This window comes from Eretmochelys imbricata, chromosome 3, assembly GCF_965152235.1.
Source record: "Eretmochelys imbricata isolate rEreImb1 chromosome 3, rEreImb1.hap1, whole genome shotgun sequence".
NCBI lineage: Eukaryota > Metazoa > Chordata > Testudines > Cheloniidae > Eretmochelys > Eretmochelys imbricata.
In genome coordinates, this window is record NC_135574.1 from 172,481,833 (window position 1) to 172,495,590 (window position 13,758).

At 38.5% G+C, this 13,758-nt stretch overlaps 1 protein-coding gene across 1 annotated transcript in view; it reads right to left on the minus strand.

Annotated features, from left to right (window-relative positions):
• THADA (THADA armadillo repeat containing) overlaps window positions 1–13,758 on the minus strand; it is a 303,171-nt gene that overhangs the window by 262,814 nt on the left and 26,599 nt on the right. Inside the window, exons 13-21 of the mRNA XM_077813846.1 lie at window positions 13,480–13,635; window positions 11,122–11,244; window positions 10,525–10,648; window positions 8,738–8,886; window positions 7,080–7,293; window positions 4,157–4,292; window positions 3,479–3,615; window positions 2,080–2,238; window positions 378–535 (exon numbers count right to left, since the gene is read on the minus strand). Coding sequence (XP_077669972.1) covers window positions 378–535; window positions 2,080–2,238; window positions 3,479–3,615; window positions 4,157–4,292; window positions 7,080–7,293; window positions 8,738–8,886; window positions 10,525–10,648; window positions 11,122–11,244; window positions 13,480–13,635 — 1,356 coding nt within the window. The remainder of the gene's footprint in view (window positions 1–377; window positions 536–2,079; window positions 2,239–3,478; window positions 3,616–4,156; window positions 4,293–7,079; window positions 7,294–8,737; window positions 8,887–10,524; window positions 10,649–11,121; window positions 11,245–13,479; window positions 13,636–13,758) is intronic.

Here is a 13,758-nt window from a genome sequence, read left to right on the forward strand (position 1 = left end):
ATACAGTGAAAGACATATTTTCAAATTAGTGTGCAACCCCACCCCCCCACTGGACAGAATGTCAGTGGCTGCAGCCTATACCTGGTAAAGGCCCTAAAACGACTGAACAAGAACAAACATCTCATGAGTTTGTTTGCAGAATATTAATTCCAGCAATTGTGTACAATTTAATAACTTGTTACTCTATTTTTTCTCGTACGTTACAACTACAGTTTAGATTACTTTTGCATGCCAATTTATTGAAAAATAAACAATGTAAAATAAAGAACAAGATAGTGAATGTAACTTTTCCATATATCCTTTTTTTTCCCTCTCCAGAAATGTTAGAAACCTCGTCCAGAAATGCAAGATTTTATAGTAGAAAGTACTTTTCATACCTGTTCTACTGTTATTAACCCATCAGAAGATTCAGATACAGTCCGTAAAGGCAGAAGTTTACACAGCATCCCTAAAAGCAAGGATATCTCCTTCATACTTCTCCAGCAACATACCAGTACCATTTGAGCTGTTACATCACATATTTGCCTTTCTTTACCTTAAAAATGAAATAAAATATGTGCAATATCATATAGCTCAGTTAAATACATTTTAATATAAATTTGTTTCATCATTAGTGCTCCTAAGTTTAACCTTCTTACAAAAATCATTTTAATATGAACAAAATTTTCCACTCTTGAGATTCCTATACTACACTCTTGCACTTGGCATACAATTTGACCAAAAAATCAGTGTGATATTTTAAAGGGTACAAGTCCTTTGTTTTGGTCAATGAAGCCATTCTATTGACAATAAAACCACACATATAACTAAAAAGAAAAGGAGGACTTGTGGCACCTTAGAGGCTAACAAAATAAATTTGTTAGTCTCTAAGGTGCCACAAGTCCTCCTTTTCTTTTTGCGGATACAGACTAATACAGCTGCGACTTTGAAACACATATAACGACAACTTCAGGATGAAAAGTAAATGTAGGTTTTACTCTGTTTTGGAATTAAGCTTCAATACCAGTCAGAAATTTATCATTCACCACATCTTATTTGTTTTTAACCTAGATTCAAAGTTTTCTGAAATCTTTCATAAGCATAAATGTTTATAACTCAACAGCCCCATCTAGTGTCCATCATATGAACTACAATAAAAAGGAGTCCAAAACACTATATTTACAAAAAGAAAAGGAGTACTTGTGGCATCTTAGAGACTAACAAATTTATTTGAGCATAAGCTTTCGTGAGCTACAGCTCACTTCATCGGAGCATCCGAGCTGTAGCTCACGAAAATTTATGCTCAAATAAATTTGTTAGTCTCTAAGGTGTCACAAGTACTCCTTTTCTTTTTGCGAATACAGACTAACATGGCTGCTACTCTGAAACCTGTCACTATATTTACAGTACTGTTTCCATGAAATAAAAAAGCACAGTTCATCCATAATTATTTTAAACTAATGAAAATAAATGAGTCAAGACAGTTGGTCCTTTTAGGTTTTTCCTTTAAAAATTGTGTAAAATATAACTTTTTTATATTTTAGGGATTATTATGTATCACCTCGAACAAAGACTTAAAAAAGTACGAAAAACAAAAGTTTAACCCACTGGGGCTGGGTCTATTGTAATTACACAACATCCCCTATTATTTTAATAATGGAATCTTCAAAAGCAGAGGATCTTTATTGTGTCAGCTCATGAGAAGGGCTTTATTACATTAATAAATTCCCTACCGGCCTCGTGTATGCTGGGCAGGGAAACTACACTAGGACCAAAGCAAAAACTGTGTTTAAACCTATCTTGATATAAAAGTGTTAAAGATTATCTGACCAGTGCAGACAGGGCAATAGATACTAGGCCAACAGCAAACGACTCATCTTCACTTGTAGCCAGAGAGAGATAATTAACGACAATCTTCTAGAAATACAGCGAATTAACCTTTAAAAGCATGCCCATAAATAAACTAGCTTCTGACATATTTATTGTTAAAAGTGAAATGTTATACATACCAAATAACTTCTAACTTGGATCATCCACAGAGAATTGCTTGTTCTGTGGAAAATATCCTGATTTAATTTTAAAAAGCAGCTTCTGAATTACCTCTAATTTCTGGGCAAACATTTTCAACTGGTTTGTTGTCAGTCAATTTTTCAAAGTCTACTCTGTGGTGTTCTTTCAATAGTTTTGCTTGAGTGAAATAATCATTTGTATCTCGTGGCTGTATTTCATGCAGGATCATCTGCAAACGACCTGCAGTTTCTAAGTTTTAAAATAGGAGAATATTTAAGCTAATAATTCATCATTTTGACATTTGTCATTCACAACCCCACCCCTCCTCCCCCACACAAACACACACCCTTTTTAGGTACATTACTAGAAAACAGCTGGTTAGTAATAAAAAGCAAATACCTCCCTAATCATCAGTTCTGTCTTTGTTAAGAAAACAGTCTTCCTTCTACTCACTTTGTCATATTTATGCTTCAAACTAATGCTTTCTCACTAGAGTGTGAGAAAATAAGTCCTTTATCCAAGTTAGCTAATGGTTTAAGATTCTGATATTTTAAAATAAAACAACTCAAAAGAAAAAGTCTAGTGCATATCTAAGAACTTTTAAAACAAAAGAAGTTACTGTTCACTGTTATCTTACAATATCAAACATGTATAACTAAACTCAACTTGAACAAAAATTGAACGCAGGTAGTGCTGCTCACCTTACTCAAAGCAGTGCACAATTTGTAATGAAAGAGATGCGGGGGCTCAAGTAATAAGTTCATTCATAACTAGTACAGCAAGCCCAGAGTTGCCGGGGCTATGAATTGTCATTCCTAGAAGTATCGGGGCTCAGCCCTGGCACAAATTAAGCACTGCAAAAAAGTAACCTGGCTGATGACAACAGGAGTATTTCACATACATAAATTCAGTAACATTTGGCCCAGACTTTACAGTCTATATTGCTTAGAGTTCCCTACCAGGACCAGTATTAGTTTTGTGGGGCCATGTGCAAAGGCAGATGCTAACTCAAAGCTTCCACCGATAGCTCTGTATATCTGGCAGGGGTATGCGACTGCTGGCATCTGGGGAATGGATTTATGTCCTAACTCAGCCTCCCTTAAAGTGGTAACAAACTTACTGCCTTCACTTGTCTCTGTGGGACTCAGAAGGATGGTAGCTAGTGGGGAAGTTGAATCAGGATGCTGGTCACTAGGGTTAGGGGTAAGGATAAGGGGAGCTCAAAATGGGTAGACTGCAGGTACATGCTGAAAGAGTCTGACAGAGTAGTCTAGTAGGACCAGTCCCAATACATACTGTGTCTTCCTAGGAGGATTTTAAATGCTAATGTACAATTTTTTTCAAGTACTTTTTGTCAATTACAAATATATTGCAGACATTTGATTAAAAACTGTTTGTAACCATTCATAACTTTGGACTTACAAGCATTCAAATTATGTTAAATAAAACTCTAGCAACCTCAATTATTGCTAAAATGGATTTCATTTACCCGAATCAGTATCCATTGGAATAAGGCCCTCTGGTGATGAACTCTGGACAATGGGAGATACTACAGACGAAAGTCTGTATGACATTAAAATAAGCTTTGCAACCATCTGCCTCCATTCAGTCATCAAGGTCAAGTTACTTTAAGAAAATACGAACAAGGAATTTAAAGTAATTATATATTCAAAATTTCAAGAAATAATTGAAATAAAAATTAACATCTGCACTTTATTATACAATTAATTTTAAATAAGACGTTCCATAAATCAAAATTATGAAGTCCGCTCCTATTAAAAAAAAAAAAAAAAACCTAAACAGTAAAGAATCCAGGCATTAGGGCAGGGGTTCTCAAACTGGGGGTCAGGACCCCCTAGGGGGTCGCAAGATTATTACATGGGGGGTCACGAGCTGTCAGCCCCCACCCCAGACCCCGCTTTGCCTCCAGCATTTATAATGGTGTTAAATATATAAAAAAGTGTTTTTAATTTATAAGTGCGGGGGGAGGGGTCACACCGAGAAGCTTGCTATGTGAAAGGGGTACAAAAGTTTGAGAACCACTGCATTAGGATTATACACTGCTGATCTTATTGTGAATTAGATGGTATTCTTTCATGTTCTTGTGAATGGCTGAATTGACTTCAGTACTGATTTATCACTACACACAGCAGTATGTTTTACTTACTTTAAAGGTAACTGCTGCAAAGCTCCAGTTATACAATGTACTCTCCCGTACATTGGGAATGAAGCTGCTGCTTGCAGCAGAGACTTCTCAGCTTGGAATATTTCTTGCTCGAGGTTTGCTAACAAATATTTGATTACTGGAATAAAAAAGCATTACACAGAAAAGGAAAATGGTTTTAAATACATATACAGATTAAGTTTGCCAGCAAGACAATTAATGTAAAATGCACAGTAATTGTTCTCTTTAAACTTGTCACTGTCCTTCAAGTTTTTCTCCCCACACAATATCCACATTTTTCATTCACTCAGTGTCCAACAATAAGCTGTCAATTTGCAAGCTTAGCCTGAGTTGACTATTGTCTGTAAAGACTAATGATCAAACACTATCTTCAGACACAATCACACAGCTCACATTGAAGTCAATGGAAGGAACATACACATATTAGAAGGCAGAATTTGCCCTTAAAGAAGGGTTAGTTAAATAACCACCTCTTTGGCAGAACGTTCAAACTTGGATGCCTCCAATCAACCACATAAATCCTTATTCCGGCACGTAAGACAAGTGATTTTCAGTTCTACTCAGCCCCTTTAGCGCCTTTCCCATCCTTACTACAACATTTATATTGGGGTGGCGCTGAAAGACAACCACCAGGTTGGCCCAAAACACTGTACTGGAGAGCATCATCACCCCTCTCCATATTTTAGGACAAAGGTATCTACATAGAGGCTTTGTCTACACTACCAAGTTTTGTTGCCAAAAACTTCCTTTTGGAGACAAAACAGCAAGAGCGTACACACTACAATGGGACTTTTGTAGCGAAAAATGCCCAGTTTTGGCGACAAAAAACTTCCACCCCTAGGAGAGACTTTTGTCTTTTCCCCTCCCTTTATTGTCGACAAAGAGCCAGTGTAGACACTGCTGATTGTTTTGTCAACAGAACTGGCTTCCACCAGAATCCCACAATGCCTGCCCTGATTGCTCTGCTCAGAGTTTTGATCTCCGCTGCCCTGCAGGCATGCGCCCCTCCCCTTTCAAAGCTCCGGGAAGTATCTGTGTGCTGCTCCGTGTGGGGAACGGACAAAGAACAAATCATTGCAATGCTCCTGTTCTGCCCGGCACCAGAACACAGCAGCTGGCAGATTGCTGCTGCAGGGGGAGAGGGGCAGACTGCTGTGCTGCTTTGCCATTCCTCAGCACGGAGAGCTCACAGAGCTCCTCATGCTGCTGCTCTCGGCAGCTGAGGGGGCTGTGGGAGAACTGGGAGAGAATCCCAAGATGCGCAGCGATCAGCTCTTCCTTCCCGCAACACTGCGCTGGGGGATACATACCCACGGTGCATTGCTCGCTCTGTCAATGATGGTGTCCCCAATGTGGACATGACCTGTCGACAGAGGGAGCAAGCATGAACACCCTTTGGCAATTTTTGTTTTGTCGACTTTTGGGTGTCAACATAAGTTTTGTCAACAAAACTTCGTAGTGTAGACAAGCCCTAAATCACAGGTGTCAAAAATACTTTAAAAGACTGAGGTACACAGATACTTCAGAATCTACGACAGACAGATGGATAGGGTTTCTGGCTGGATCCAGCCTATAGAATGCATTTGTGGGGCCCACACAACATATGTAGGCTGACCGTGCAAAATCTAAGCTTTTGTTTAAAAAGATTTCTAGCCCTAATAGCTGCAATTAAAACTTTCCGAATGTGAATAGAATGTACCCAACACAGTGCTGTGTGTCTGAGGTTGCAGACCACTTGAAACAATGATTCCGAGGAGTAAACTCCCCTGCCTAATTACTTGGGGGGGGGGGGGGGGAGTGTTAACTCTAAAGCCTAAAGGCATTTTAAATGTAAATACTGTTTTGTTGCTTATTTTAGCAGTGGAGTGCTGAAGAGGTTGAGATTTAAGCTGACACAGATCATGGGGAGGCAATTAAGAGTTGCTGCAGGAAAGAAAACAAAGGAAAAACAGCAGAAGAGACCATGAAAAGAAAGAGAAAAAAATGGCAGAAATAGCAGTGAAGCCAAAAAGTACACATATTTTCACACTGAGCAATGCAGAAAGCAATGATAAAGTACCGAGTAAATAAATAAAAGCTTATTTACTGCATAAAGGATATACTCTACCATTGACCTCTGTGCAAACTGCTCATTGGTGTCAGTGTGGAATACGGTGTGGGGTCAACATCTTCTGAAATTTTAACCCAAGCCCATAGGCAAATGGAATTGAGCCCTCTCCAGAGAATGAGTCTAACACCCCTGCTCCAAGTTAAAAAGATGGGTGAGAAAAATTGTGAGGCACAGAGCAAGAAAAAGATCAGGCCCTTGTTTTGTACCTGTCTTTTATAGTTACAGGGGCAACCACAGGCCATTAGGAATTCAGCAGGACTTCAACAGGAGCTTCTGGTGCTTGGCACCACTGAAAAAAAATCAGGGTACTTACTTTAGGAGTCAAACCATTACTTAAGGGGCTTTTGAGATACCAGGTTTAAAAATTTGGCCTGAGACATTAGGAGGTTCTACAGCATTTATGACTTCCCAATCTTAGTACTTAAAAAGACTATGAGGGGCTGAGAGCAGTTTGTCAACAAGAAAGCCCAAGCTTTCAGTATGAATAAGGCATAGGCAGTGGAGCATTATAGGGCTACATCTAGTGCAGGAGGGTGGGGCCAGTTTTCTGTCCTACAGTACATGGCTGGGGTAGGGGTTAGGGCAGGTTGCCATCCCTGAGTTGATCTGCAAGGGCTATCAGCTCTCAAACTGTTCTATTTATACTAAAGTATACTGCTTAAATCTAACCTAATTTCATAGAAAGTTTAGGTACATTTCTTCTTTCCGGAATGCCCATAACAATAGCCAGCAAGAAAATAAGATGGAGGCTTCTAAACAAACAAATCCAAAAAGTTTCTATTACTCAGAACTAACCAGCTAAAGTGTTCTTTTCCATGGTGCTTGCAGACATATCCTCATTTATCTGAAATGTATGTGCAACCTGTTGATATTTTAAGCAGACATTCAGTAGCCCTTTATGATGTATTAAAAAGTTCAGCAAATAGGAGGCAGTAACACAGTCATAGGGTTTAGTACTTATGCTAAGATCCATGGCTGCTTGAAATAAGAGATGTAGATTTTCAGAATCCTGAAATAAAAAAAAAAAAAAAAAAAAGGTTCAGTAATTTTCAATATACATTTTTCTTGAGTTTGCATATCAACAGTGCTAATTATTTTAATTCAAACCCTTTGGGGTTTGATTTTCAGTGACTTCACTGGAGTGCATTTTCTCTCAGCTATCTGTTTTGTATACCAACTACCTTATAACTAAGTATGTCAAGACAGGGATTTGCACAAGCACATTTGCTAACATTTAGCAAATGCATACCTACAGATCTATTGAAAATAAGACTCTTCATATATAAAGTAGTGCTCAGACACTTCAAAACATTATGAAAACAAAACATGTTCTTCTGCATTTTAACTGGTAACAGACTTTACACAGAAAAAGCCCTATGCAGATTATTATAAAAGAGCACAACATATACTGTGCAGCACACACACAAAAACAATAAAAAACAAAGAGCAGCTGCCCACTGATTTGCTTATACATTCCAAATCAAGCTTTTTCAGGGTAACAAATGGCAAGAATTAAATAAACCAGAATCTGATTAATTAAGGGGACAATTTGCAGACAATAAAGGCAGCAGCTTGAAAAATAAATTTAAAACCAGCCACAAAGAACCAGTGTAAGGAAGAGAGACCAAGAGCTGAATGTTCTAAGGTACAACAGTAGCAAGTCAAATGCCTCAACAATACCCTTCAAAAAGAAGGCACAGCAGAGGAAAATAGAGGGCACGGACAGGCAATACTTTTCACTCTTTAGTGCCTTCCTTCCTGGGATTCCTTACCTTGTGATGAGCAAAGCACATACTGTGTTCACGTCATTCACCACTAAACTGAAACACCCCAGGGGTCAAGGCAGAAGCAGCTTAACAACACATAGCAACACAATATTTAAAAGCAGAAAGTACCTTTATTCAACTGATATTAATGGGGGAATTTAGATACACAGCATATAACCACACAACTTGGAACTTTGCCCGAACACCCGGGTCACTAACCCCATTCTAATCAGCGCGCGCCACAGGATCTTCAATGACCTGGTTTGGTCCTCGGATTTTATGCCTCTTCAAGAAAACAGCCCCTTCAACAACACAGTGTCTCAAACATGCTGGAGATTGAAAACTGGCACCTATTTAACCACCCATATCTCTAATACTTTCAAAAGTAGTGACTTGGCCTGACCTCTTCTTAATTTATGAGATATGATACAATCACAGTACAAGGTCATGCGGCCGCAAGTCATTTCCTTAAGGTTCCTTTCCCTTCCCGACTACATTTTACTCCTACTCTCCCAACCAATGAAGCAAAAAAAGGATATCAGACCAAAACCACATGCTACTGTGAAAATGACCATCGCATTTTGATCTTCTCCATTTGATATGCGGTCTGTGTTCTTGATAAAACAATTAAAATGGGAAGTATGATTTTTAGGGAATCCGTATCTTTAAACTAAAATTGTGTCATACCTGTAAATCTAACATATCATGTAGTTTCATAAGAAGTTCAAATGCTAAAACTTTTACTTCCTCAAAAGTGCTGGCAAAACACTGGATTAGAGTTTGAACACGGGTAGAATCAATTTCTTGAGCCAACTGAAAGACTGCTTGCGTCTGACCTGTTCAAAGAAACCGATGTTACCATTATGCTTTGTTATCACACAACAAGAATTTGTATTCCACTTTTATTTAATGGAACTACTGCAAACCCTAAGGGCTTGTCTACATAGTCGGATAATGCACGCTATGGGAGTTTGATTTCTAACGCACACGAATTTGTTGAGCATTAATTGGGCTATGCAGACCCTGTTGGTGGGCATTCAATGTTCCCTAGTTAAACATTTAATATGAGCCAGCAGGATCTACACGGATCGATTAATGCTCAACACATTAGTGTGCACCATCCCACAATGAAGACAAGTTCTAAGACTGTGTTAGAGCTAAACAGACTAATGCATTATTTCAACGTGCAGAGTTTTCCTATCACTGCCTACAAATCAATTTGTGTTGTTTAAAAAAATATATTTGTAATACAGAAAGTAAGCCCTAGAGAGTACAAAAGGTACTTACCACATTAAAAACAAATTCTAATATTCTCAAAGCTCAGACTTGCCAACTCTCGCCAAGTTAGCTTTCCTTAAAGCTCTAGCCATGTAATTAGGTGAGAAAATCAAATTTCTTTTTTAAATGAAAACTTCTAGCTGTTATGACTTTGAAAAAAAAAGATTGAAAATGTGACCACATTGAACTCTAAAAGCTCAAAACCATAAAAGCTAAAAAATAAAATTAAATTAAAAAAAAATTGCAAATATTTTTTCTTAAAAAAAACCAAGATGATATTTGGGGCTGACTACCCATGACAGACTACTGGGGATTAACAGGAATGAAGCAACAGACTCTAAAGTGAACACTATTTTGAAAAGCACACTTTTACTCCTACATATAAGATCATAAGATTAGCTAAATTTTTAATATAGTCCCCTCTAAAAATATTGTCTAGTTCCTGAATTCATTAGTATATCTTCAGTCTGGTCTCCATGATTTCTGAAAGCCTCTGTAACACCTCCCACTACGACTCGATGTTCACAAGAGTGTTCTAGGAAAATAAGATTAATTCATTCATACAGATGTTTTGGGGAAGAGGAAAATGTAGCAAGAATTTAATGAGTCATTCTGCTCTCTTGCTCAAATAATACTTAGCTTTTTCTAGATAATTTTTACAAACCATTTATTTTTAAGTTGTTCATACAATCTAAACACAGAATTTACTAATTATAAACACTTCAAACAGGCTCCTATTATGAATACTTTAGAATGTTCGAATAATCCTGACACTGAAAGAAATAATGTCTCAACACTTTAACGGTTACCAGCACAGAACATGAGCAATCACCTAATTAAAAAACATTCTCCATTTTAGTGTGCAGTACTCTGAGAACCCACTATCATTTAAGTCTTTTCAGATGTAACAGTTTTTATGGTCTTGGTATTTTAACTGCAGCATGTTCGATTTCCCATAGTTTCTGAAAACTGCATTTATCATCCCTTAATTTACACTCATTCCTAAACCAGAATTTTCTTATTCTGTTGACACCTTCGTTTTATTTAAAGAAGAAACAATATAGCAAACTGCACCTGAAGTGTAAATTTTGCAAAACTGACACAAAAATTGAGTACCCAATTAATCAGTGCACTGTTGTAAGCAAGCCCATTTTTTAACCCTACCGATGCCCCACCATGAAAGTCAAACACCTCACCTTCTGGAGCAGAAAATATTTCTGCTATTGATCCCAAAATAGTTAATGAAGAAAATCTGGTTGGATGGGATGAGCCAGGAAACAGGGCTTCAAAAAGTTTGTCACATATAGATGAAATGAAATCCTGAAGATTACAAAAGGCATGTGCTGAGTACAGTTTGCATGCTATGCACATTAATTAAAATTTATTGAGAAATCAATCAGAGACAAGATGACACCCACACAGTTATGACGCCCAACACAGTGGGCAAAAAATCAGAGCTGGCCAGAAAATGGAAAACTCTTTCTACAAAAATAAAATAAAACAAAAATAAAGCAGCAACAGAAGCACTTTCAAAAAGTGTTTTTGCCCCAAACCAGGAAAAGATTTCATAAAAAATTCCATTGTGGGAAAACCAAAATGGAATTTTTGGTTTCTCAGCTGCCCAGCTTAAAAAGTGAAATTGAGAAGAGCCTTCCAGGCAGGCAGCTGGATATCCTTCATTTTGATTTTCCTGACTGTGTTATGAGAATTAGTAGTTAATGCTTTTCAAGTGGTATAAAAATGATAAGTATTATTATTATTATTAGACTTCTTGTAACAGCTCCTATACTTACTTTATACTGCTGTAAGGTTGCAAAATGATCCCATTTAGCTGATTCTTTAATTAATTCTTGTTTGGTTTTACTTTGCTCCAGTTTATAAAGTACCTGGGAACTTTCTTGTATTCTGCAGAACAACTTTTAAACACAAGCAAAATGTAGTTGATCAGACACACACTGAAGTATGATTAACAGCAGATTCAAACAAACATTTGGGCAAAGTTTTCAGGTTTAGTTGCTTATAGTTTCAAAAAGTGTACAAGTTCATGCACCATGTAATAATCATACTACTGACATCATTCCTTGATTCTCCCTTTTCCACTCTGATCTGCCCCCTTCTCCTGCTAGCACAAATTTAGATACCACATGCACCTCCTCCATCCCTACCCCCACTCCTAACCTCACACCCATTCCCCTCCTCCCCTTCTCTTGCTGTCTCTGGAATGCCCACTCTAAATAAAAGTTCACAGCCACTTCTTTATATCTTATTCCCTTCAGCTCCTTAATCCTTACAACTCTCTCTTCTTTCTCCCACATCATATACGCAGAAGTTTCATATTTCCTGTCCTCCTCTAACCTTTCCACTTGCCCCAGTGACCTCATCCCATTTCCTGATTGCTCTCCAGTCCACTCTTATCCCCTACCTTACTCTTCTCCTTTACCTCTCACCCTCCTCTGGTTCTCTCTTTCCATGACAATACTAGCATGTTTTAGTCTCTCCCACCTTTAATCCCACTTGCCTCTCCAACCACCACTCCATCTCCCTTTCAACGTTAAACTCACTAAACATGTGATCTACAATCATCACCTGGAGTTCCTCTCCTCCAATTCCATGCTAGACCCACTCCAATTCAGCTTCTGCCCCTTGCACTCCTCTGACACTGCCCTTGCCAAATTCTCTACTATCCTCTTCCTAGCCAAAGCTCAGAACCAGCACTCTGTCCTCATCCTCATGCCGCCCAACACAGTGGCTTGACCTGTCAGCCACCTTTAACACGGTCAACGATGCTCTTCTTAAAATCTGGTCTTTTCTTGAATTTCATGACTCTGTCCTTTCCTGTTTCTCCTCTTACTTCTCTGATTACTCCTCCAGCACACCTTTCAGAGGATGCTCCTTCATCCCCTCTCCAACTTTCTCAGTGGGTTCCACAGGGCTTTGTCCTTGCTCCCCGTCTCTTCTCCCACAACAGCTTATCTGCTGATGAGACTACCCAGAAGCACAAATTAAACTCTCTTCCCTATGCTGGCAACTCGCAGATTAAACTTTTCTATTCGAGATCCGTCTTCTCTGTCCAAACTAAAATCTCAGCCTGTCTCTGACATCTCCCCATGCATGTCTAGCCATCAGCTCAAACTGAACACGACAAAAAACAGTGCTCTTAATCTTTGCCCTGAAGCCTACATTCTCCTTCATGCCCAATTTTGTCAGCCATTGTGCACACCACTACCAATATGCTGGTTGTTCAGTCTGTAACCTGGGTGTCCTCTTCAATTCAGTTCTTTCTCTAGCTCTTCACATGCCGATTATATCTACATCTTACAGATTATTTCTGCATAATCCCTCTGTTTTGGCTTTTTCTACCCACCATTCAGATAAAACTCTCCTTCACCTCATGTCTCGATTACAACAACATCCCTGGACAAATGCAGTCTTCCCTTGCTCATATCCATTCAGAATACTGCTACAAAGATCATTCTTCTAGCCCATTGCTTTGACCACGTCACCCTTCTTTGAATCCTTCCACTGGCGCCCCTATCCTTACCATGAGGAAAAGCTGCTTTTCTTCAGTTCCTTCACGGCCTATCGCCGCTCTACCTACTTCTCAATTCACTAATCGAAATGTCAACTTCTGTCTCCATTTGGACAATGATATCAGCCTCCATCATCCACTTGTTAAATTTTCAAACAAGCACCTTTGCTGGTTTCTCCCATGCTGCCCCTCATGCTTGAGAGGAGCTCTCCATAAACATCTTCAAATATACCGCATTATCCTCCTCAAAACTCTTCATCAAGTTTTTTGTAGGCATCATGGTACAAAAGGAAGACCGATAACGCACTGATACCACTGACTAAAATGTTGACGAATTTTGTCTCAATGTTTTCTTGTACTCTCCCAACTCTCTGTTACCTTGTATTTAGATTGCAAGCTCTATGGGGCAGGGGTCATCTTTTTGTTCTGGGTTTGTACAGTACCTAACACAATGGGGCCTGATCCACAACTAGACCTTTTAAGCATTACCGGATCACAAATAGTACATATTTCAGTTGAAAGAACAGTCTCCATTTTATAACTTGCTAAGAGACTTGGTTTTAAACAGTGTAAAAATGATAAATACATGGGCTTTACTACATTGTTTATTCTTGAAGATTACCTTTTTTAGTAGGGAACAAATCTGCTGCCTCACTGCAGGAGACTGGCTGTTCAAATTGTAGGTAATAAAAAACTGAATTAGCTGCATCTCTTCCATGGTCAAGATTTCTGTGCTCCGATGAGTTTCACAAAGCAAACCTAAAGCATCAATGCGAACCTACAAAACATCCCAAAGTGAAGTATAGACTTTTTTTGTTTTTACCTAGAATAAATACTTGAAACAGAAAGTTTGTACAATGATACTGAAATAAAACAAAACATTGTAAGGCTAACCGAGTCT